The 26,557-nt window shown below is 39.1% G+C and overlaps 1 protein-coding gene across 2 annotated transcripts in view; it reads right to left on the minus strand.

The window, feature by feature from the left end:
- LNPK (lunapark, ER junction formation factor) overlaps nucleotides 1–25,827 on the minus strand; it is a 43,867-nt gene extending 18,040 nt beyond the window's left edge. The window contains exons 1-6 of one of the 2 annotated variants that reach the window (XM_072418378.1): nucleotides 25,739–25,827; nucleotides 8,299–8,370; nucleotides 6,043–6,084; nucleotides 4,139–4,326; nucleotides 3,607–3,665; nucleotides 3,321–3,361 (exon numbers count right to left, since the gene is read on the minus strand). In XM_072418378.1, the coding sequence (XP_072274479.1) occupies nucleotides 3,321–3,361; nucleotides 3,607–3,665; nucleotides 4,139–4,326; nucleotides 6,043–6,084; nucleotides 8,299–8,325 (357 nt within the window). In that variant the 5' untranslated portion in view covers nucleotides 8,326–8,370; nucleotides 25,739–25,827. The remainder of the gene's footprint in view (nucleotides 1–3,320; nucleotides 3,362–3,606; nucleotides 3,666–4,138; nucleotides 4,327–6,042; nucleotides 6,085–8,298; nucleotides 8,371–25,738) is intronic. The other variant, XM_072418376.1, reaches the window with a different exon arrangement.
- Nucleotides 25,828–26,557: the final 730 nt, after the last annotated feature.

A 26,557-nucleotide genomic window follows, 5' to 3' on the forward strand; every position in this document is an offset into this window, starting at 1 on the left:
GTTAAAAAAGGATTTAGTTCCTCATATTTTTATGCAATCTTTTTGTTCAACCCACTGAGTTGAGGATGAAAGTCTGCATTTCAACTGTATCTGAGTTGTTTATTTAAAATTAATTGTGGTAATGTACAGAACTAAAATAGAAAAAAGTTGTCTCTGTCCAAATATTTATGGACCTAACTGTATAACATAATTTTGTCAATAATATAGTATAATTACGAGCATTTTAATCATAAGGTCCAATTGAGTTCTACAGATAAGGTACCGGTAATCTGCTTCTTCAGGGGAGTAGTTCTGTTTTAGCAGTTATGGTGCTCTACTGGCATAGGACAAGAGTATAAGGACCGATTAAGACTGACTAATGACAATCACACCTGACTGATACCTTCACTAGTTATTTCTGTGGAAAGGAAAAATTCACTTGTTTGTGAAAACAAGTAAAGTAGTGATGAGGTGATATTATGTTTTTGAACGTTTTTAGTATGCAGAAATTGCCATGCTGTCTAGAATAACCACTCCAGATCATTTAGTCATCTGACGTTTTCTTGTTTTACAAAGAACTATCAAAATATCCAAATATTTGTGGACCTAACTGTATATAATACATTTGTTGTAAATAACTTATGTTAACGAATTGAAAATACATTTTTACTTCAACTGCATGCCACTCTAAACACCTCACCTCCCCCCCCCCATGTATTTTCCCATATTTGAGTTTTCTTATCACCTTCAAAATAGTTAAGCCAAAATGTTACCTTTTCATCCCAAAAATTTCAGGAGCATCAAGATAATATCTAAAAGGTATGTGCAAGTTTACCAACAGGTTTGTTTTGTTATTTTGAGTACAGAACCAATATGGTAATTTTGTAGCAGATAATTTCTAATGTTGCAGAGAGTAAAATGAAGCATATTAAATACACTTTCAATAGCCTCTGCATCAGATCAAACCTGTTAAGTATAGGTAATCTATTAGCAGATAATAAGATAATGAGTGGTTAACAGCCACCACATATGACAGTACTTGTTTCCCAAATCATCTGCTACTTAGGCACTTAAAAATAAATAAAAAAAAGGGATAGAAATGTATTGCTGGTATTTAACAGCTTTATTGCAAGGAAACACCAAATGTTGCTAATTGTTTACATATAATGAGGAGAATAATTACATGCAGCAACTTCAATAATGGAATCTGCAAAAATCTATCAGCCATCATTATCGGAAGTTATTAGACATGACAGCAAATGACAGGCAATTCCTCAGATTTATTTCCTTGTACCATTTAATGCTATTAATTTAAAGAAGGTCGTTAGCCAAGCGCTTTGCTGAATAAAGTCTCGGTGCCAATTAACTGCTGTCAGCATCGATTGTAGATTATTTATTAGCAGAAGCAATTAGCTTGCTGCAAATGCTGTGAAAACTCAATAAGAGGAAAACATTTCGGAAACTTGCCTGCCTGTCTTTAAAGGTTAAAGCTTCATTTTCCATTAGGGCTAAAAATAAATAAATAAAAAAATCTTTATTTTATTTCCTTTTGCTAGACTCCTTCAAGCGGTGCTTGGAGCTCTGGCAACCGCAAAGCCATCTGTACATGTAAACTCTTCAAAGACTGCAGCTATGATAAAGTAAAGTTAAAAAAATGCAACTGGTAACAAGGTAATCACAGTGCAGGTTCCCATTCAGTCACTGAGAAATCTGTTGCCTGATTTGCAGAAAAGATTTTAGCCTCATGACACAAATATCTCTGCAGCAACATGCACATTAATGAGATGGCCCGGAACTTAGTTCCACTTCTAGAAATTAAGCAATGACAGCCACTAGAACCTGAACGGCACTAGCTAAAAGCCACCCTTTAGGGTTTATATGAAGAGTGAAAGGCAAGATAAAGGCAGAAGTTATCCTAAAAGCCATGGCCAAACATGTCTAGCTCTGCTAGGAAGTAAAGGTTTTGACAGAAATAGTTTTTTTTTTTATGCTTAAAAAAAAAACTAAGTGTGATATTTTTTTTTTTTTTGTACAATGCCTGTGGTGTTTGAGCACTAAATTGTACTGCCTAAATAGACCTGGGTGCAAGAACAGAAATGTGCAACTCCCATACACATGCCAAGAAGTCCCATAGTTAATGGCTGTCCAAAGACCAGCTATAATGACTGGAGCAGTGGAAGACACTCCAAGGTAATCATGTGATAACGTGCATGTTTTAATGTATAGGCCAACATTATAGGAACGGCCCACCACCCTGTAAGCAGTAAAGTTAGGCTTCAAAAAATGTTTAGTATTGTTTTCCATTTGCTATATATTAATGAACCTGAATGTTAGGCACAGGGGCACACTTGTGACTGTCACAGCCAATAACTCAACTTCTAAAAAGTAGCTAATTCCGTTTCTCTCGGTTACCACCCTAACTGGGCAGATAAGCAAGGATTCACTCATTCACTTATTAAAATAATGCAAAAGAATAATTTTCAGCATCAGTTTACACAAACAATTTCCCCAGTGTAGCAATAGGCTCTAGTCAAAAATAAAAGACACGTGCTATGTAGAATGGTGAAACCAAACAAAAATGATTAAAAAAACAAAAGAAAAAAAAAATAAATAAATAAAAACCTGTCCTGTTAGATGACCCTTATAAGAATATTCTACAATGAGCAAACAAATACAAACTTTAATACATTTAAAAAAGTCAGAGAAAACAAGCTATGCTCCAAAAACTGTTTAATTCCTTGTGTGGGTTAGATTAGCCATACATGAATCAATTGTAGCACAATCTGTTTCCAATTAGATAAAAATCTATAGAAAGTTAAACACGCTGTACATCACAATCTATAAATTTGATTCTTCAGAATATTTGAGCTTTCCAATAAGCAAGCAGCACACATGCGCCAAAGTTCAACCAGACCCAGTTTGTCTAAAACCAGGCAGGTGCTTGTACAAATCAGACATTTTCAGACCTAATCATCAGGGTTTTTTCGATTTTACTATCGTTTGATCTTTCCTACCCAGAAAAAACGAATCGCTTTATGGTTAATTCTAGGCAACATTTGAAGGAACTCTTCAAAAATAGTGAATAACCAGCATCATAGTTTGCATCTGCTTTGGCCTCATATTCACAAGGTAAAGTTGGTGGTTGGTTTAAAAACAGCCTTAAATGTGATGTTACCCTACATAGCAATGGCCAGAACAGAAGTGGTAATCAATTTTAAAATTATGCTTATAAAAAAAAAAAAAGCCCATGTATGGCATTTAAAAGGAACAACCATTTCTGCCTGTAAAACATATCAGCATGAAGTTTTATTAGTTCTCAATTCTACAGTATGACTACTTACAATCTTTTTCTTCTGAGCCTTTAATTCTTCTAATGCATCATCTGAAAATAATTAACAAGGGTAACAGTTGAACTGCACAATTACAAATTAGAAAAACAGAATAAGTTGAGTTACAACAGTGCTTGTTGCCAACTTACAAAAAAATAAAAAAATAAAAAATAAAACGAAGCAGTAAAACATTAAAAAATTTCCACTTTTCATTCTTGAAATTAGTTGGAAAGCAAAATGTAAACCCATTGTAAACGTAAAAAAAACAAAAAACAAAAAAAAAAAAAAAACAACTTACTGTTTCTTTCGGTACGTCTTACGAACCACACAATAAGCAACGTTCTTGCGCCCCATATTCTGTTTAAAATGTAAAGGAGAGAAGCCAAAATGGGAAAGTCTTGATAAATTGATTAACTGCAATTCTCAGTATAGATCTATAGTTCTCAGTCGAAAACCTGAAAATATTCATTAATGATTTCTAAGCTTGCTACAAACACTACATCCTGTTTCGTATTCTGACCCAGTGACTTTTAAACGAGTCAACAGATTGAGTCCAACTGTTGTGTATGCCATGTTCTTGGTCCAAGTCAGGAAGAACTACAGTTTCAACATCCAATACAGTAAGGAGACCAACCAAGTAAGAAGAGCCCCACATTCGTTAAAAAAATGATATATATGTCTCAACTTTCCTGGCAAAACCCACTTCTGTAGAAAACAGATTAATGTAACTTTGCATTTAGAAGGCAAATGTAAATGTAATACTGTTATTTGCAAGTGGTGGTTTATTCATGCAAAAACTTTAATCATGAAATTAAAAAAGACAGACTTACAATGCTGGAAAAAGCAGAAATGGAATGAAAACCAGGAATCTTGCTGGCAATCCATCAGGAAGGTACCACTTGTAAACAAGTACACATGTCACAAGATACAAAATAGTGGAATAAAGAAGAAGTCTTCCAACCCAAATTTTCCTCAGCTTCTGGTTCTTATCCTGAAACTGTTCCAGGGACTGAATTTCCTATAGAAGAGATGAGATTGAAAACCTTAAAATCACTACCACACGTGTCAGCAAAAAAAAAGTACAAATCAATGAAACCATCAGGTAAAGAGGAGAAAAAACAAAGCCCACTTCCACTCAAGACCCCCATGCAGCCAATAATGATTACAAATACTCAATATTGTTTTTTTGTCTAAACCCATTGACAACACTACTGCCCATTAGAAAGGTAAATATCAAAATGGTAATAAATCCACAGGCTGGTGAAAGCAAAATAACTCTTAGGTCATCTGTAAGTCTGAATCACAAAACTTGTACGCGAAAAGATTTGTAAATGTGTTCAGCCAGTTTACATATATATTTCCCCCAGGGCATTTTCCAGATTGCCCCCTAATACTATATAGAGTCACAGTATACAAAGTAGAACACAAGTCAGAGGTAAATATTTATACAAATTTTTTTATATTGCCAAAGGGAAAAAACACTAGATTAATAGATTATCAGCAAGTGTGGCCAGCTCTATAAAAGAAAGGGTTATAGCGGTTTGCTGATATCTTCCCCCCTTGGCAGTGTGTTACTACACATCTGAATTGTTCAAACCAGCAATTATCTCAAAGAACCAATATGAGAAAGGTTATAATGCTATCTCCAAACAATTTTAAGTCCATCTGTGAGAAAACTGGAACAGTGGAAACATTCAAGACAGTTGCCAATCTTGCCAGTAGTAGAAGTCCCAAAAAGGTCAGACTGCAATGCTAAGAAACATTGCAAAAAACATGCCTCAGTTTGCATGTTAAAGTTCGTGAGTATAATTAGGAAAAGATTGAACAAGTATATCTTGTTTGGAAGGGTTACCAGGAGAAAGCCTGTTCTCTGTAAAAAAAAAAAAAAAAAAAAAAAAAAAAAAAAAAAAACATGGCAGAACAGTTTGGATTTGCAAATTACTATCCTAAACTACAAGATTTCTGAAGCAATGCACTTTGAAGAGACAAGATAGAGAGGTTTGGCAATAACGCACATTGCCACGTTTTGGCAAGGCCAAAACACAGAATACCAACTGTCACGTATGGAGGGGTAATGAATAGGACTTGTTTTTTAAAAAATGGGCTCCCTGCAGTCACATTAGGTTGATAATGAAATCCTCTATAGAGTTGTGAATAAATGAATGCTCACAAACACCAATGAAATTAAGCAATATTGTAAAATGAGTGCCACAATTCCTCCACAATGATGCGACGGGGTTTACTTGTTTAGTGTGTGCTAAGAGCTAGATTTTTTATTATTGTCCTGATATGTAAAACATTAGAATTGAAAGATGTACTTTTTCCTCACAACTGCATAATGGTTATGTAATAGATAAAATTTTGGGATCATAATCAAAGTTTTGTTTTTAACAGGCAGGGGGGTTTCTTTTTACTCGATTATCTTTTACAGTCAAAAAAAAAATAAAACTGTCCACTTACAGACCCTCATTAGGTCAAGATGAATTTACAAATGAACCTTATGAACCTTTACTTATGTACCTTATTCAATGGCCCAGTCCACAGTTTCATAATCCTACCCGCTAATGGTTCTACAAATATAGGAGATTTGTGCTCATCAGCAATGGCCAACTAATGTGGCGTTTTAATGATTTTGTGCTAAAAAGAAAAAAAATCACCTTAGCACAATAATTCTTTTAAGTTAAATTTCAACGCATCAGATTCTATAATGTACTTCAAGTGAAAATAACTGTACCTTATCCATTTTTTCCAAAACTTCAACGGTGGAGGCTTTTGCCTGTTAGGGAGCAAGAGAAAGTCAATACAGCAGAAATTTGCTAAAAAGGCGACTGATCACACAGACAGCCAAATTACGTAGTCACACACTGAACATACATCCATTTATCAAACATTTGTCTACAGCTCCTGGACCATTTGTTTTTCTAACCTGATAGCAAAGCAGCCCCAGGAGTCTATCTGGAAACCCATACAGTGTTATTTTGCTACAACAATTAGTCCTGGCCGTGATCATGTGCATTAATTACTCAAAATTAACCAATTCAAACATGTAAGTCATAACAATATTTTCAGGAACACACCAACTTACTTCTTACAGCCACTATGCGAAATTTAGAACTACCAAAAGTAAACCTATCACTAACTTTGAGGGGGGGGGGGGATTTAAGTGGAAGGAAACCCACACAAACGCGGGGAGAACCTGCAAACTCCATGCATATAGCGTTCTGGCCGAGGATCGAACCTGTGTCGACCTAGTGCTGCAAAGGCCAGAGTGCTAACCACCGAGTCACCGTGATATACTTCTGCCTACAGGACGACTAACCAGGTCACTGAATTAGCAAGGAGCTGGGGAGTTCAGACGATTTGCCAATCACTGCTGTTGGATCAGCAGCTCATGCACAGTACTAATCAATACATTTTGTCCACTTCCTAGGAGTTGTGATCTAGAAAAAATGCAGGGAAGAGTGTGGACAAAATCCCTCTAGTAATAAGGCATCCAGAGCTAACAGTAGGGTAACAGAAACTACACTAGCCAGTATAGTCTATTACAATAAAAAATTTACCCATTGCTCTATGGGTTTCACTGCCCAGAAACAGAACCTGTTATTGCTTATGCATTAGGATCATGAGCCTTTAGCATAGATGTTTTCAATCAACGGCTGCACTAAATAAAAAGTTTTTTTTTAAGCCTCTGGTGAGTCTGCCAGTAGCAAACTTCCTGCCCTACAAAGAAATTGCCTACTGGCTATATCTATGAAAATGGGAATCACAGAAAATCTTTCCTCCACATGAAGGACCTGTCCTGTACTCTACAGGGACAGCTGGCAATGAGAATAAATATACTAAGCAAAGTCAGATAGCCCAGGAGGTTTGTGAAACCATGATTTTTGCACTTATTGAACAGCTAGAACAAAATTTTGATAGTATTTTAAACCAAAAGGGAACATAAGGTGATTGTCACGGTTTACATATAGTTTTTCGCCTAAGGCCCCAGCCTAATATAAGCAGTTTATCCATGTTAATGGCTGTAAGAGTTGTACCCCTCTAATTAACAAACTAAGCATTTTATCATCCTGTGTTACACCTTGGTGCTGCTGACATTTTTTTGCCCATTTGAAGTCAATTTCTGTGTACTTTCAAGCACTTCAGTGATGTATGCAAGGTATTTCTAAGCAAGAGTGGACAAAGTCAGCATAATATGAGATAAAACAACCGCTTGTAGTCTCTCCAAAAAAAGCCTGAGTGAAAAGGTAACACATGAGCACAAATGAAAAGGGGACTGAGCAATTTAATCAGACAACAGAAACATGATAAAAGTAGGCAGGGCATTAAAAGATAAAATAAAAAAGCCAAGCTATTTATATCCTAGATATAGCTAGCCATACAAATATGTTGACATTAATCATATATTGCCCCCAATTATTAGGTTTAGGAGTCAAAGCCTTTTTGTCCAAGGAGTTGGACTAGTACTTATTAAAAGAGAAAAGGAAAGGAAAGTAGGCTTTTTAAAGGCACAAAGATAGTTATGTAAAAATCAAAATATAATTTTTATTCAGGTACAAGTGTTTTTGTACTAAATAAAAATTATCATTGATTTTTTACATAACTATCTTCTGTGTACCTTTAAAAAGCCTACTTTCCTTCCCTTTCAATAAAAACAAAAATAAATAAATGGGAAAAAACCTGTTTGCATCAAAACCATTTGATTCACAGTTTTCCCGTGCAGCGATTCCTAGTCTGTGACTGGAGAAGGGACATAATTAAATTGTCTGTCACCATGTCCATCATCACATGAACCAACAAGCTCCTTGTACTGCTGCTTCCACTCACAATCCAGCCCTTCTGTACAGAGACTTTTCAAAGGTTAATATCAAGTCAACTACTATTTAAAAATACAACAAAGTGTCTTATATCTGCATTTTTAACCAGACAGCCTGTTTAGCTTAGGGTTTTAGAATCCAGGCTATATTAGAAGTAGGCAATCTTTATTTACCTTCCACCTGGAAAGGAGTGCACCCATTGTGGGACCAAATTCTGAGTAACCAGATGTCCGTGTGTTTCACAGCTGAAATGAAAGTAGACAAATATTCTCAGTGTATAAAACCAACAAATTTATATTCCTATATAAATACCGTATACAAAATTCAATCAGGAAAATCATTTTTTGGTTAAAATAGACATGTAAATATGAAATGAGTGAAACTTTTTTTTAGCAAGTTTTAGCTTGCAATTATCTCTTTACAGGAGACAGACTTTGGCTATCATTCATCAGTATTTCAGTTACTATTGTTTTCGATCAAGGATAGGATACGGTCACAAAGCCCAATGTTATCCCAACCTGTGGAGGGTGAAGGATCTTGTCTTTATATTTCAATAACATTCCATGATGTTCACACATGTTGGGCTGAGGTGGATAATACAGTCCTAACACATTCACACAACAAAAAGCCTTGTTTTTTACCGTTACAGTTTACATCAACATGCTCCTTTCCTGTGTAGGAAAAGTGCCAACATGTACACTGTTGTACGAAACAACTCTTAAACATGACTTTCTGTAGCAGCTCCATAGAGAATGAATTGGGACGGCAGTGAGCGATACTAGTACTGCTCACTGCCATCAGCGGTCAAATGTGCAGAAATTGTTGTGTAGAAAACCAGCATTGCCTTAGCTTCTCTTTGTGGGAGAACACTGCTGGGTTGTAAATGAAAAAGAAAAAAAAATAAATCTAATATGTGGTTAGGTTTACAAGTTAAAGTGATTTATGCTAATAGGTTAACATGCCAGCTTATTTTTCTAAAAAATACTTGGGTTAAAGGAAAAGGTCGGCAGAATTGGCTAAATATGTATTTAATACACAAAGTCCAAATCCCTTTTTCCTAATCTAAGGCATCATCTGCAACTATCTAGTGAGAACAGGACTTTACATAAGATAATGAGGTTTTGAATCTACTAAGGACATTGTTCTCTGCTTTTAAAATGAAAATAAATATGCTGAAATAGAAACAAACATGTCAACATGGAACACTTGTGACAGAAACAAAAGACAAATTTCACTTGCTACAATAAGTAAATGATGGTGATTAAGAACTAGACACACTGGTTTTTCCCATCTCAGGATGCAAATCTGCAACCTCAGCAGAGTGCCAAAAAAAAATATTAATCAGCATTACATTATTCAACGGAGAGTACACTGGAAGTTTGCAAACCATGGGCATTCAGTTGTGCAAGTCTTTATCTGCTACTCTGGTAAAAATCTCAAACACAACTACTGATAAATTAGACCCTATCCCCTATCACAGTTAAAGTCCGATTTAAGTCACACACACCTTTAATCGTTTTTTTTTTTTTGTTTTTTTTTTTCAGTAACAGGAAATGGAGACCTGTTTTATCCCTCATACAACTGATGGTGCTTGCAAAACTGTGCAATAATTTACTGAATACAAGCGTCTTCACAATGATTTGTATTCCAAAATAGAAGGGATCTGTCAGACCAGATTTGTTACTTAGTATAACTTCTCACAAGCAGCACATTCACCTTTTGGCACCTACTGGATACATATTTAGACATTATGCATACCTGTTAAGTATGAGAGAGTAGATAGCCAATCAGCTAGAACATTGAATGTCAATAAGAATACATCAAAGCAAAAGTGTTTGTCAAATTTTTGCACATAATTATGCAAGTTTTTATTTAATTCTGAAGTTTTGAGGAAAGACTTAAGTCCTTCAAAATGTTTTCTAGGAACCAATGGAAAGTTGTCCCACAGCTTTAATTCCGCCTCACATTGTTGTAAATAACTTTCCTTCAAAATCTTAAATATGCCTGGCTCTGATGACCAGGGAGGCCAATAATGAAGATTAACCTTATCCTACTGTTTATGAAACCACTTTTGAAACATGGTTAGTAGTTTCTGTGGGGGCATTATTCTGGAATTTTGAAGATCATAAAGGAACTCCAAATGTATGACTACCTCATAATACTTAGCTATAATATGTCTATGCATAGCAAACACTTCAACATTCTACAAAATTGCTGTCCTTACTATTTGAGAACCCAGCCAAGTTTAGGAGTTGTAAAAGAATCATGTCTTTCCAAATTTCACCCTATCTGTATGTGAGAAATGGATGGTTGTTTGCTGCCCCCCTCACAACAGGGTATGCATTTCTATTACTGGTCTTAAATAGAAGCAGCTTTAAATTGGTGGCTTGGTCATAATTTCCAGCTTTGGTTGGTTACAGAGGTACAGACAAGCTATTGTAAAATACCCTTTAAAGGGTAAATATTAGTCTTGTTGCAATAGATAAATAGAAAGTACAAAAAATACCTTTCCTGGAAAATTTGACCGATTACCTTTCCCTTTTCTGATTATGTGGCACAAAGCCTGGAAATGTTGTCACCTGATCTGCTTTGAACAAACAGAGAAATACAGACAGTATTCTGTAAAGCTGGGCTGATCTATCATTTGCAACTCTTATTTATTGTACAGCGCTGCATAATATGTTGGTGCGTTATAAATACTATTTAATAATATTGTAGTCCCCCTCTAACCAAACTGCGGTGTATTGTTCCCCAGCACCACCCATTCATTGATAATAAGGTAACACAAACTGCAATAGTTGAAGGTGGAGCTTGACTGCTGCATACATTGTTTTGTTAGGTAATACAGCAGATGTTGTGGTGTGCACAACATTGGGCTGCACCCGTCAAGTCTGACCTATTTAAACAAGATTTAAATAGCGCCAACATATTACACAGCGCTGTACATTAAATAGGTATTGCAAGTGACAGACAGATAAGACAGTGACACGGAGGAGGAGAGGATCCTACCCCGAAGAGCCTACAATCTAGTAAATGACCAGATCAGGTAAATTTGGTATGTTTGAACCAGTTTTCTCAAATAGAGTTCTGTGGAACCCTAAAGTTCCTCAGGAGGTTGCTAGGGGGTTCCTTGAGCAGTGAGCGACTCAGGTCAGTTAAGTAGACACTTAGCATCCTTCCCACTGACCACCACACTAATGTTCGGCAAGTTTTGGTTATAATAATTATAGTAGGAGGTATCCTGAAAACCTGAAAGTTATTTCAAGGGTTCCCCCATGTTAAAAAGATAAACACTGGTTGTTCAAACAAAACACATATTTAGTAGTAATAACTATTTAACAGGTAGCACACACCAAAAATCCAACACTATCCATTGACAGAAGCAGTGGGAATTTCTTCACATTCATGCTGTATGTGATGGAAGATTAAAGTGGAACATTTGGCTAGAAAATTGAAACTTACCCACAATTTCAATTTTTTATCTTTTATGTACACTGCAAAGGGCACAAAGTGACTTCTACAGTCATGACACATTCCAAGTACTGGCCAGACGTCAAGAATTTGAATCTTGACTGCAGACTGAGGACAATGTGCAAACACTCAGAAGTTACATCAGTGGCTGCAAAGGACACGGAAGAGGTGCAAGAAAGATGGAAGGTAATGAAGCAACAATCGAGTCTAAACTTCCATTGATACAGGAGGGTGCATTAGAAAGCTAAAAATACAGCAACCCACTCAGTGAACTTTATTTCGCCTTTAAAGTATACCACCCGGCGGGCAAAGAACAGATTTGGTTTAGGAATCCGTGAGGATAGCCACCAAATATGGGTTGTTTATAGACCCAAGGACAGCTATGATATACACTGATGTATAACAAAAACTTCTATATTTGGCTGCAGTGCAAACAATTTTACATTTGCAAATCTACACAGGGTATATTACATAAAACTTTTAAAAACAAAAACATTTTCATACAGAATTGAGACCAGAGTTTCTTTACAAACACCAGGATAAATTTCAGTCAATATGATGCCATCAGTACAACACCAGAAGCAGAAGTCAAATGGCTAAAAGGTAAAATTAGAGCCACATGAATAGAAACAAAACAAAAAAACAAAAAACACATGGACCACATAGGATTGCTCATTTCATTTTGGCAACCACCACAGCCCAAAATTGTGCAACTGTTAGGATTAAGCATCATTGTACATATTCCCTTCCCAGCTAAGAGTTTTTACTACTTACTCATACCAACTCAACCCACTGCCTATCAGCTCTAATCAGTCAACCCCGCCCCCCAAAACCTACGCGTTTTGCTATCACCTACTCACCTGGCCACCCTATTTTGTCACTCCAGATACATTCATTCACATGAACCAGAAGAAGTTGCCTAGAACACTTTATATAAGCCTCGCTCAGACACACTGGGAGCTCCAGCTGCGATTTGAAAAGAATTTGTTCCTGGCAGAACCTTTATACAAGAAGGGCTGTATGGAAAATTCTCTTACCAGAAACTCAGACTAGAATCTCACAGCAGAAAAGGCCACTACAGTAACTGCTCAGTTTGCATGTCAGTAAAGTGAGAACAGTTTTCCTTGCCAGTGCATGTCAATGCACTTTTGATGAGCAGAGATTGCAAATCCTGGTTGGCAGTTTTTGCTGAGTGTAATGTCAACCTTCCAACTCGGACTTACACTTCTGTAGGTCCAAGCTCACCCAAACACAAACAGCTCTCTGGACAAACCCATCAGAATTTTATTTTTCTATTAAGATAAGGTTACAGTGGGGTACACAGAAAAAAAACAAGCTATTTCCAAAAAAGAATCACAGCTTTGGAATTATGATAATGGAAGGGCCATACTACTGAACAGAGAGCCCAGCATCAGCCCCCGCAATTACTATAACTGCAAAGATTTTGGCACAGAAAGTTATTTGTATCAGTTTAAAACATTTCTATCACTGGGTGAAAAGGACATGCTCCAAGGGCCTGTTTTTAATCCGAGTTCTTCATACTTTCTCCAAAAGAGAATTTTATCAGAAACCCCTAATTTTGATTATTATGCCCTAAAGTTTTCCATCTAGGATATAGAATCTGTACACATATGAGCTTGCTACTCATAATATTTTAGTACAGTACTTAATCTTAGCATTTGGTTTCTATTTATACTCCCTAAAAGTCATTCCTCTTCAGATATCTGATCTGCTCATAAGGTAAAGAGGTCAATCATAATGCAATGCCAAGTGCAGTGCTCTTTAGGAACGGCTTCAAAATACAAGGAGTTTACAAAGGCAGCATCAGTAACAGCACATGTACTCCCTTATTGTTGTCAAACAATTCAGTGTTGCAGCGGACCATCTACCCCTAGCTTTCCACTAGTGGTATTCTACCACAGCATTTACCACTCGATAACTGCTAGGCTGTTTTTTGTTTTTAATTTTTTAAAATCTGGCCAAACATTGATTTTGTTCACTTGCGACAGCTTTATTAACAGTTGCAAATTCCAGTTAAACTCTGGATGCCGCATGTAGCAAATGAAACTTTGCAGCCTCCTAACCACTGTCAAATGGCTAAAAAGCAGACCCATACAGTCCATTAACTTTTTTTGCAATCGGTTTCAGCCGTCAAATTCCCTTACAAACACTGCTAGCCAGAACATGCCATGAATGTGGATAGCACCAAACATGTTAACAACAAAACTCCTAACACTTCTGAAGTTTGGCACAAGAACAGGTAAAGCCATAAGAATGCTAACTTTTTTTTTAGTAAAATTAGTTTACACAATTCTACTATTGCAATGAACAAAAGATGGGTACAGTGCAGTCATAAAGGGATTGACACATGAGGCAGAAATACTAAGGTAGGCTGTTGAATTAAACACTGCTCAATCTTTACCAAGAGGCCCAAGAAAATACTATTGTTAACATTAACAGGAATTATATGGCACCAACATATTACGCAGCGCTGTGCATTAAATGCAAATGACAGATACAGACAGTGACACAGGAGGAGGAGAGGACCCTGGCCAGAAGAGCTTACAATCTACTAAGAGAATATCCTTCACATTACACAGTCACCTTAAAACGATGAAGGGCAGGGTGGATGAATTCTGTCACATTGTTGACACAAAATTCTGACCCCATTATCAGATTATTGCAGCAGAAATCAAGACTCACCAGAGCAGGCAAGAAAACCTGGTGTGGTCTTCCTCTTGTGCCTTCAGAGATACTATTCTGCCTTGAGATCAGAGGAGAATGTCCAGCTGATAGGCAACAATAACTCAAATGAACACCTATTACAACCAAGGAATGCAGAACTGTTCAACTGGATATTTTCCCTTTTTCAGTCCATTATCCCAGCGGATCAGCAGTGCCTGAAATACTCACCCCACCCACCTAGCACCAACAGCTATGCCAGATTCAAAGTCACCTAAATCACCTCTCTTCCCAATTCTGATTCTCCCTTTCAGCAGGTTATTTTGACACTGTCAACATGCCAAATGCATTGCTGCCATGTGATTGATTCAGTGTTTGTATTAACAAGAAGTTGAACAGGTGCGCCTGATACAGGGAACGGTGAATGTAGATAAATGTGAGGATTTCACACTCTGTTAAAAAGTTAGGCAGATATGAATCCAATACAGAACCCTAAGAAGCACTAACAGTGGCTACCTTTTCATTGACTGTATGCTTTCCTAAGGCAGTGGCCATTTGGCTGTTTTTAAAACTTTTAAAGTTTATATTTTGAATGTAAATGAGGGTAATACACTATTTGTGGTATAAACTCCAAGGATATTTGTCAGTCTCACAAAGCAGCATTGGATACATCAGAAATTACGTCAGAAACAGGGCATAAAAATATTATACTGGCAGCCAAAATGTCAGATTCCTAAATTTATTCCAGATCAGAAGCATACACATTTTTTCTGCATCCCGGGATGCATGGATCTGCCAGGACGGATCGAGAATGGATGTCCAGAAACGACGCTGTACACATGCTAGATTCTCGTCTCATACTAGCCTTGAGGCGATTATGCGACGCGTGTATGTAGCCTTAGGGTGACATTCTTCCCACTGTCTTGCCATGTAAGAAGCATTCTTCCTACTGAATAACATACAAACATACTGCAAATTGTGATTATTAATATTAGTAATTATGGAAGAGGTTCCCTGAAGACCTATGAGGGTTTTTAAGGATTCTCCCAATTAAAAAGGTGAAAAAACACTGGTCTGGACTGAGACAAAGGAGAAAAAACAAGCTGGGAAAGTTCAAGACAGATAAATTGTTGTCACCTGCCTGGTGACAAATAAAGGCAGATGTAACAAACCAAAGTCCTCACCATCTGCCTGGATTTCTATTTCAAATAAAAAAAAAAAAATGGTATAATGAGGTATCAACATTAGTGTCCTCCTAACCCAAACAAAGCAACCACTTGCAATCCATACCACACAAGCATACAAGTAAACAGTACATCCACATGCATCAAACTACACATACTGCAAATACAGCAGCATACAGTCAAACATATGCAGAGCATTAGTTCAGGTCTGAGTGTCTGTAAACATGTTACCGCTGTTACGAAGATTGAGTTTGGGCTTTCAAGTACACCTGGCGTTGGAAAGCCTACACAGATAATACAACCTACTCCCTGGCACCTAAATTCTACTATACAAAAAAAAAATAAACTTGCCTACAACCCCACTATGGAGATCCTCATTGCAGCCCTATCCAATGCCATAAAGGCTTTGCACAAGGCAAGTGCAGATCTGCTTTCGTAGTTCATGTGCACCGAAGCCTCAGTCATCTCTATGGCTCGATCTGTACTTTGGCTTGAGCCATCAAAGTAGAAGCCAACAATGGCAATGATTGAGATTCCAGTGTAGATGAGTGGTAGACACATGGTCCAGACAAGATTTGTGTTGGAAAGTGTCAGGTGCAAGGCAGAGAAGCACAGTAGCTCTGAATAGCACAAATAAGAGTATTTACTGTGGGAGAAATTTTAGAAAAAATCTTTATAAAAACTGAAGCCATCTGTTAATAGGAAACCTTTATAAAGACACACAATGGCTGCAAGGGCAGACATTCTTTAGAAATACTTGATATCTCAGGTCTCAATACCTAATGAGTATTCCAAAATAAGTACAGTAATATTATAATGGAGTAGGAATACCAGATCAGCATTTTTGCCTAGCTGATTAAATGTTATTTACACATGATCAGATCTTAGATCTACACGTTATTTTAATAAAGTAAAAACAAACAGGGGTTCTTACCTATAGCCCATGAGGGCAAGAAACATTAAGAAAAATGCTCTAAAAAAGGAAATTAGGGATTTGGCAAGAATTTGCTTCCTACTCCAGTAAGATCTGACACACAACACCTAATATGTGTTTACAGGAATTAACAATTAAAAAATAAGAATTCAATAGCCAACAGGTAATCTTAAATAGTCAGTAACCAACCTAAAGAAATCTACAGGAAAGAAATATTTTAAAAACTTAAATCACAGTGTTTTTTGAGCAAAAAGCACCCCACTGTGCTCTCTTCTATAGAAAACCACTAAAGAGAAGATTGATGATGCACTCAATGGACTGCTGTACATTTACCAGCGTTTTACCTCAGACAAGCACAACTGTTCTTCTTGGGGCGAGTAGGTTTTTAGCTTAATAAAACAGTTCCCAGCAGATATCCAAGGCCATTTGGAAGTCTAAAAAGTTAGCGTTTCTCTATAGAACAGTAGAAATGGAACAGCACACTAAAGACAGAGATGGCTTTGAGACTCATATGTTTTAGATTATAGAAGACTTAAAGCCCAGTTGCTCAACCCAGAAATTTTTTGGACCCGGGTGGGAAAAAATTGTAGGTGGGTGGCAGCCCCTGTATTGTGACCCAACTCATCAGTAACCATCCAAAAACAGCCGGGTGGTTACTGAAAAGTGCTGGGTGTGCCCGGCTAAAAGGGGCTGGGGAGAACACTGAAGCCTCTTACAAGTTTTTATTACTTTGGTGTCCCTTTAGTTCGTTTATCTCCTATCCCAGGTATAGTAACTATTATGAAATAAAAAGGGGAAATCTGTAAAATGCATGCATATTATTATTACACTTATTAATATACAGTATTTATATAGCGTCATCATTTTATACAGCGCTGTACAAAGTCCTGTAGACAGGACAGACTGTAGTCATGTCACTAGCTGTCCCTCAAAGGAGCTCACAATCTAATGTCCCTACCCTAGTTGTCTTTAATACAGTCTAAGGTCAATTTTGCATGACCTAGCAAGTTTAAAAGATTTTGCAAAGCCGGTATTCTGACTTGCATTCCATTTGTAGAGTTTTGCGCAACTTCCTCCCCTAAATGTGCAACCATGGTGGCTTAGAGGTAAGTGCTCTGGCCTGGACAGTGCTAGGTCCCAGGTTCCTCTGGGTACTCTGTGTTTTCCCCCACATTCCAATAAAAAGAAAAATAAAGGCACGACAAAAATAAAAAAGTGTTTTCATGCACAAAAAAAAAAAAACAAAAATGCAATACTAAAGGCAAGGCTGGAGTTGCGTTGAAAATGTATAAAAAAAAAAAAAAAAAGGAAAAGGATTTAAACTTTAGGTGCACATTACCTAAAATGTCTAGCCCTGACCTTAAACTAAAACAACCAGTATAAAACAATACAGCAAACCTTTATTTTAACATAGACAAAAGTTCTTTATATATATTTGTGAGCAATACAAATTATGCATAAGCTGTTTGCTCCAAAGTACAGTGTCAAAACTTTGTGAAAACTATTTATGATAATGTATCAGCGTTCGTATCAGCTTGACTGTAAAACTGATAATACTGGCATGGGAGCAGAATTAGTAAGGGTTGGGTTCAGGTTTAAAGTAAAATTCAGGCTTAGGTGATCAGTTAAAATTAATAGCTACTTGCAAAAAAATTTTAGAACACTTGCATCAGCATGTAAATAAAAGAACGAGATCAAGCTTTTTAAACTGCAAGTAGAACTAAGGGCAGTTTTTTTTTAGATTAGGAAAGAATGGAGACTTTTTTGTTTAAAATAGATTTACCGTATTTTTCGGACCATAAGACGCACTTTTTTTCCCCCTAAAGTGGGGGGAAAATCAGGGTGCGTCTTATGGTCCGAATGCATATTTTTTTACTTACCTGTATCCCCGCCGGTCCCCGCAGCCAGTGTCCTCTTCCTGTGTCCCAGCGTGCGGCACTTGTGCCCGCCCACGAAGGCGGCGCCGATTGGTTTGATGAATGCCGATCGGCGCCGCCTTCATGGGCGGGCACAAGTGCCGCACGCTGGGTCTCAGGGGAACACAGACAGAGGCAGATAGCAGCCAATGTCTGTGTTCCTCCTCTGTAGGAGGCTGCTATCTGCCTCTGTCTGTGTTCCTCCTCTGTGTTTCCCTGTCTTCCAGCGTGTGGCACTTGTGCCCGCCCATGAAGGCGGCGCCGATCGGCATTCATGAAATCAATCGGCGCCGCCTTTGTGGGCGGGCACAAGTGTCACACACTGGAAGACAGGGAAACACAGAGGAGGAACACAGACAGAGGCAGATAGCAGCCAATGTCTGTGTTCCTCCTCTGTGTTCCAGCGTGCGGCACTTGTGCCCGCCCACGAAGGCGGCGCCGATTGATTTCATGAATGCCGATCGGCGCCGCCTTCATGGGCGGGCACAAGTGCCGCACGCTGGATCTCAGGGGAAATCAAATGAATTTTTTTTTTCTTGTTTTCCCGTGCGGAAAACCTGGTGCGTCTTATAGTCCGGAGCGTCTAATGGTCCGAAAAATACGGTAATTATCTGATCAGCAAGGTCACTGGAGGAGTTAGGGTGAATCCAAAAATTTTATTTGCCACAGGAACAGGAATAAAGGAGTATCTTCCAATAAGGCCTACCCATGACAACTGAAAGATATCGTCCCGTTTATGTAGTTTCCGGAGCACAAGAAGTAAAAGCATTACCTGGGCCACATACGCCATTCTGGTCAGAACACAAACCAGGCAAGTACTTTTCAGAAACAGGTTTGCAATGGCAGCTCACCCAATCTCTCAGTATAAGTGCATTTAAAGTACATAAGTATTTGATTTAGGCCACTAATGCTGATTTCCTCCTGAAAATTCTACTTACTTGGTTTTAAAAGTTTTAGCCATTTTGAACAAAGCCAATCAGAAAAAAAAACAAGTAACAAGTGAAGTTAGCAGAGACAGTACTCCTGATTAACATACTTTATCCAGGTCAGTGAAGCAAAAATTATTGAATGAAGGGGATCAACATGAAATCTTAAACAGGACAGTAACCTAATCCTTTACATTTTCTTTATCTTGTTATCAAGTCTTTGAAATACACCTCTCTCATTAAGCACATAAACCTGAACAAGAACTTGCAGAAATCACCACTGTTCTTTTTAAATACCTTGTCCTTTATTAAATCCCCTGACTCTCCAAGTGCAGTCTGCCATGTTTAATTCCTATTTTCCTCCCTTATTCCATCAATCTTTGTGTAGACCTGTTTAGCCTTTTGAAAACGTCTTTGCAGACTCTTTTCATTAAGTATACCAGAACCTAAGGGTAATGTCATACATTCTATGGAATGCAACTCATTCATAGGAATGTTTTTGCTACTGGCAAACTTACAAAAAACATGAAAAATCTCAAATTCTGTGACGTTGCCTAGGGGAAGAAAACATTTTTTTGCTCTTCATTTACAGCAGACTTTGTAAACCCTGGTTGTGTGAAACAACAGGATTCCTCAAACTGTGAGCAGTTGTGTATTGATTTCTTACCTACACAGACCAACCTAAGGAGACAATATTCTACTGACTAGTAATGTAAAGGATCACATCTACACTAAGCACTGTCCTCAGGGGACACAAACATTTTTTCATTACTCCATATGCACCAAGAAGTGAAGCTAGTGGGGAGATTTTCAGTAGAAAAGCTCTGTGGAATCACAGTTAAATTCTCTGGAATCAGGAGAAAGAAAAGTATTATATAGTAAATTGTATTCAATTGTGAAGGTAATAGTGGGAACTTTTAGTGAACATGTCCCTTAGGGCCTGCTCATACTACATGCATGCTGCAATGAGATGCTGAACACCGCACATAAAACATAAATGTGGTGTATAATGTATTTTTAAAGCATGGCTTTGGATTGGTAAAGTGTAATAAGAGTGGTAAAGGCAACCCAACACATGTGCATTTCCATGCATATGCATTAATGCAATGTACTACTGGAAACGAGAACTTAAAACCTCCAAGGTCCTAGAACATAGCCTGCCAAGTTTATTACTTACAGTATCTTCCTCCTTATTCCAGTAACATGTTTACAATGCAGCCCCCTGCCTGGCTGCCACGAAGCCTGTCTTCTGAAAAAGCCCCTAACATTCCACTATTATTATTACACAGTATTTATATAGCACCATCATATTACACATCGCTGTACAAAGTCCATAGTCATGTGACTAGCTGTCTCTCAAATGGGCTCACAATGTCCCTACCATAGTTATATGTCTTCTAACACAGTAATGTTATTTTGGGGGGAAGCCAAACAACCTGACTGCATGTTTTTGGAATGTGGGAGGAAACACATGCAAACTCCATGCAGATAATGTCCTGGCTAAGATTGGAACCTGGGACTGAACACTGTGCTTACCTCTGAGCCACCCTGCTGCCCTATTGGAGACCTAATAGTAGTCCCTTTTAAAACTATGGGTAAACTGTATTTCAAAGGTAATATACACCTCACCAACAGGAAAGAAAAGGGCCAGGGTGACTGACTGAACAAACTGAAATGGATTAAGCAGAGATGTTTAAAAGGGATCACTGGAAATGGGAGTAAGGCAAGCATTAAATCCAACAGGATGCACTCAGAACAAGCTCACCAACAGTTAAACCTGTCTTTACTCATTTGTCTTTGTTCCATTGCAGGGGGTCCACCATCTTTGCCATCCTTCTCTTCCTGAAAAAAATCTTTGGTCATCTATAAATATTAAATCACTATTATTAAACTGGATTTATATAGCGCCAACATTTTTTGCAGCGCAGTACATTAAATAGGGGTTGCAAATGACAGACGGATACAGACAGTGACACAGGAGGAGGAGAGGACCCTGCTCAAAGAGCTTACAATCTAGACTGGCCAGGCTGTTGTAACTCCCACATAGGCGCTCATTTATTTCATGCACAAGGGAAGCCGGGACTGCCATGCGCAGCTCAGTGAAATGTAAAAGTTGGGTGGCTATTAGACAGGCAGGAACAGTTATTGCAGAAGGAACATCGCCTATCTCCCTTTCGGCAAAAAAAATTTAAAACCTGCACGATCATTATTTCATTTTCGTTCTTCTTTAAATGGGCTTATATAAAGTGAAGCTCCACTGAAAGATTACATAAACAGCATATACTGACCAAGCTCAAGCAAAAACAAAAAAAAACAAAAAAACACAACAACACACACATAGGTTATCAAATACAAAGGAAAGAAAACAAAACACAAATGGGTCCAAAAACAATTTTCACACAAGACTCAGGCAAATGTGCATTTGTTTATACTGGTAAATATTTACCTACTTGGTAAAAGGTGTGAAAACTAAACTATTCCAAATACATCCGAAAACTCCCTCTCGGTCTCAACTTTTGAATTCCCTGAGAGGGGTTCCAGACACCCATCTTTGGTTTGTGATCAAATAATTTGCCCTACTCACCAGAAATAATGAATATACAAAGCAGAAAATTGCCCCCTTGTGTTGGTGGTCAGGGTATTAAATATTTGATGGAGATGCCATATTACGACTTCTCTCAAAATGTTGTCAGGCAGATGTAGAACATTTTAAATAAATGGGTGAGGACAATAGATTCTTAAGCCCAGATCACATAACTTTACAACTTCCCAGCTCTATATACCAATATTAGTAAAACAGTGGCCAAGAGAATAAAAAACAAAAAAACAACTACCCCATGTTGACAAAGGTATCCCCATACATTAATGGTCAATAGAAATGAGCTTCGTGCAGAAGTGACTCCGCACACTGAATAATAGTGGGAATTTACCTTCTTACATTGGTGGAGATCAATCTGCTACGGTTTAAAGCAGTGGTCGCCAATCTTTTTGTTCCCGCGGACCACTAAAATAACTGGCTCCTAACTGCACATGCGCGAGGAGCCGCGTGTCACTCAAACGGTGAGAAATATTATGCCATGATGGCATAACCCCACCCACTTCCCATCGCAGGTCTGAGCATGCTATGGGAGTGGGCGAGTTGTGTCCAGGGACAGAGCCGACCCACTTCTGAGCCAGGGATTTGTACGAGGGACATAGTCCATGCCTCTGGCCGGTGTGTCCCCCGGGCAGGGTCCTTCTTCTGAACCCGCGGATCACCGGTTGGCGGCCGCTGGTTTAAAGCATACCTATATGAGCAGGCAGCCTCTTTATTGAAGAGGGGACAGACAGTCTCCTCTGCAATAAAAACTTTCTCCTGACTTTTTTACAAACTCTATAGTGTACACTAAGGCTGAGTCTACGTGGACGTTTTTAAAAACGCATGTAAAGCCCGCCTTTAATACGTATTTACGTTTCCAGTGCCTATAAACAGGGGAAAACGCCCAGTGAAATCAATGGAAGAGTTAACCCGCATTTTTTGGTGTTTTCCAGCAGTTACATTTTTTTTTTTTTTTTTTTTTTAAACGTTGCAAGCAGCGTTATAGATAATGCTCATAAAAATTCCTTAAGAAAATGTCCTGGTGTGGATTAGCCCATTGGAATGCATGGGAATTTCAAACATGGGCTTTTAAAGCCTCAGGTTAAATGCTGGGGAAACCGTCCATGTAGACTAAGCTGCGGATACACAGGCCTGCGCACAATCCTATCAGCCAGCTATGCCAGGATTGAATGGACTCCCGCACACACGGGCGGTTGTTACATCATTCAGGCCTGACCAATCAAGATGGCCAAAGATCCCAAACCCAGAAAAGGACTGGGGGAAGATATCAGCAAAGAAGGAAGGAGAGGGGAGTTTAGATAAATTGCCATCAGGAAAGCAAGTTTATTGCATTGAATAATCATCTGTCCCATCTACAATACCCTGCCTGCCCACTTTAGGGAACCCTTAGCAACATTTAGAGCAATCTTTCGTGACACTTCAACACTTATAATAATGTTCAGGTTCCAAAAAAACCAACAGAAGGGATCAAGGGGAAAATACTTTAAAAATTGTGACAAGTGGAAGAGCTCAGCCCTTACAGTGGGGCCTGGAATATCACCCTTATAGACAATTATTATTATTATTATTATTATTATTATTAGTTTCTTTAGGATAGGGAGAATTATGGCATGTTTAAAAGCTGAGGGGTATTTACCAGTAGAAAGGGAGAGATTGAATAGTTTGGTTAGGGCAGGGGCCAGGGTGGAGGAATGGGCACTGAGTAGATCAGAGGGAATTGGGTCAAGTGGACATGTAGTAGATGGAGATGATGAGAGAAGAGTTAAGACTTCGTCCACAGTAACAGGGCTGAGGGAAGCCAGTGATGATTTACAGGTGGAAGGGGTCGGTGTGGTTGGAGTGGCTCAGTGGGCAGAGACATCATGTCTGATTATTTTGTCTATTTTATCTCTAAAGTAGGTGGCAATGTCTTGGGCAGAGAAGGATGTTGTGGGGTGAGCAGGTGTTGGGTTTAGGAGGGAGTCAATTGTAGAGAAGAGGTTGCGTGGGTTGGAGGCTTGAGAGGAAATGACTGCGGGGAAATAATTTTGCTTGGTGACAGTGAGCTCTGTGTTAAAGCTTTGAAGCTAGGCTTTGTAGTCCATGAAGTCAGCGCTGAGCCCAGATTTCCTCCACTTGCGCTCGGCTGCACGAACAGACTTTTGTAGCTGTTTAGTGTGATTGTTGTGCCAGGGTCAGGGGTTGGCAGGAGCAACATTACCCAAAGCCAGGGAAAGAGTGGTTTAACATGGTGGCAGCTTCATCTGGGGAGGTGATTTTGGAGAGGGAGGGGGTTAGGGATGCAAGGCAGTTAGAGAAAAGGTTGTGGTCTAAGTTACGGATATCTCTCTGCCATTGACCAAGTCTGGGATGTGGCAAGGGAGGGCAAGGGTTGGATAGGTTGAAAGTGAAAAAGTTATGATCAGAGTAGGGAAATGGTGAGTTGTCAAGGAGGGTGAGGTTGCAGAGTTTAGAAAATACCAGGTCTAGAGTGTGTGCGGCTATGTGTGTGGGGCCATTAATGTGCTGTGTGAGTCCAAATGAGGAGGTAATGGAGAGCAGTTTGGCTGAGGAGAGAAGGTTGGGCTCATTCATTGCAACATTAAAATCACCAAGGATTAGGGTGGGCAGGTCATGGGAAAGAATGTGTGGGAGCCAGGATGCAAAGTTATCCACAAATTGTGATACTGGGCCAGGGGGGCGGTAGACAACACCAACAATGAGGAGTAAGGGGCTAAAGAGTCGGACAGAGTGGACTTCAAATGAAGTGAAAATCAGAGAGGGTGGGGTAGGAAGGACTCTGTATGTACAGTTAGGTGAGAGAAGGAGACCCACACCACCCCCTACTTTGTTGCCAGGTCTGGGGGTATGTGTAAAGTACAGGCCTCCATAGAAGAGAGCAGAGTCAGAAGAGGAAAGCCAAGTTTCAGTGAGAGCCAGAAAATTCAGAGATTTAGAAAGGAGAAGTTTGTGTATTGAGGATAATTTGTTGCCAACAGATCTGGCATTCCATAGACTGACAGAGAGAGGGGGTAAGGACTTATGGTTAGGGTGAATGGGGATGAGGTTAGGAGAAGGGAATGTCTTTTCCATATACTGAGAGTATATGGAAGATGGAGGCTGTGGGGGGACCAGGAGTGGGTGAGATGTCACCAGAGAGTATGAATAGAGTAGAAAGGTACAGGAGCACAGACAGCGAAATAATGAGAGTGAAGGAGCAGAGAGACAATGAGTTATAAGACTGGGGAGTGCAGAGAGTAGTGCCAAAGGGAGAGCAGGATGAATAATACATTTTACAGATATTTGGGAACCATATGCGTACAAAAAATGTGGCAAACTGAAGTCCAAGAGAAGCAGTCCAATAATATGGGTTCAAGTGAGGCTTGTAAACTTGCTGAGTTCAAGGAGTGAAGGATGATGAACTATGCCCATCCTTAGGATGGTGCCAGCAGTGCAAGACACCAGAACTATGTAGGCATCATCACATGTGAGGTCAGAGGAACCCAAGGGTCACATAGAACCCTAGCTGAGAATTGCTTTTCTATTGAAACCTGTTAAGGAAAGCCTTGCCTCCATATTCTGTACCCATCCTAGGAAGACATGGGGAAGGGGTGCTGCAACTATAACTCCCAGCATGCTCACCTGCCTGTAAGCACCCTGACAGCCCTATTGAGCCAGAAAATGAAGGCAGAAGGCTATGCACTAGCATCAGAGTATAAACTGATTTGTATCCACAGAGCAAAACCTGCCAACCCAGTTTGTAAAAAGCAGTGACAGCATGACATCAGGACCAGAGACAGGCTGTCAGTGGGCCGGGTATGACAGAAGTCTCCCGCACACTACTGACAGGCCACCGCCCTGACTAGAGGCCGGCTGTACGCCGAGCACACGGCTCCCTAAGCCAGCACGAAGCTCGTATTACCTGCTGCAGCTACCACAGCCGCCGCCTCCCGCACCTCCACCGCCTACCAAATCAGCAACACAGGATACCTACAACAACTGAGCTCCGCCCCCTCAGACGGAACGCAGACGTCATACGTAAGGCAACCACTAAAACCAGCAGTAGCCAATCAGAGAACCGCACTGCAAGCTATTATTCTACAGCTTCCACCTGTGACGTGGCGGTTTTGAAATAGGCGGGAAAAAGATGAGGATCCGTCACATGACCCTGTGCGGCGTCTTGCCAGTGTGTGATAAGGGTCTGTCGTGTCAGGGCTCAGTGCGCATGCGCAAGAGATAGAATGAATGGAATCCTGGTATTATACTAGTTCATGAGGTAAAGGACTAGTTTATTGTTTTCTATTTCCAAATATAGTTCTTGCTTTATGGTAATAATATTTACCAGGAGGATAGAAAGGTCTAAGGATGTGACAAAACTCCATAGGTACCTGAGGTGAGGTGTTTTAGGCCATATTCACCTTGTCTCATGCATTCACTTCATTCACTTGAATTGGCTGCCAATGCACAGTAAATGGCAACAATATTTTTAGTAGCAATAGCAAAGCACAACTCACAGTAGCAATGCTGTGAGTTGTGCTTTGCAGCAATGTGTCTTGGATTTGCATTAGTTTGCCATTCAAAATGAAGTGCATTGAGTAGCACGGAATACACAAAGGAAAAGCTGCACCAATGTAGATGAAGTGCAGTGTACTACAGTGTATTCTAATGGGAAATGCAAAGCACAAAACAAGCCATTAGGGCCCTTTACATTTAGCCATACTTGTGTTCTAGGTCGCATGTC

Source organism: Pyxicephalus adspersus, chromosome 7 (assembly GCF_032062135.1).
Source record: "Pyxicephalus adspersus chromosome 7, UCB_Pads_2.0, whole genome shotgun sequence".
Classification (NCBI taxonomy): Eukaryota; Metazoa; Chordata; class Amphibia; order Anura; family Pyxicephalidae; genus Pyxicephalus; species Pyxicephalus adspersus.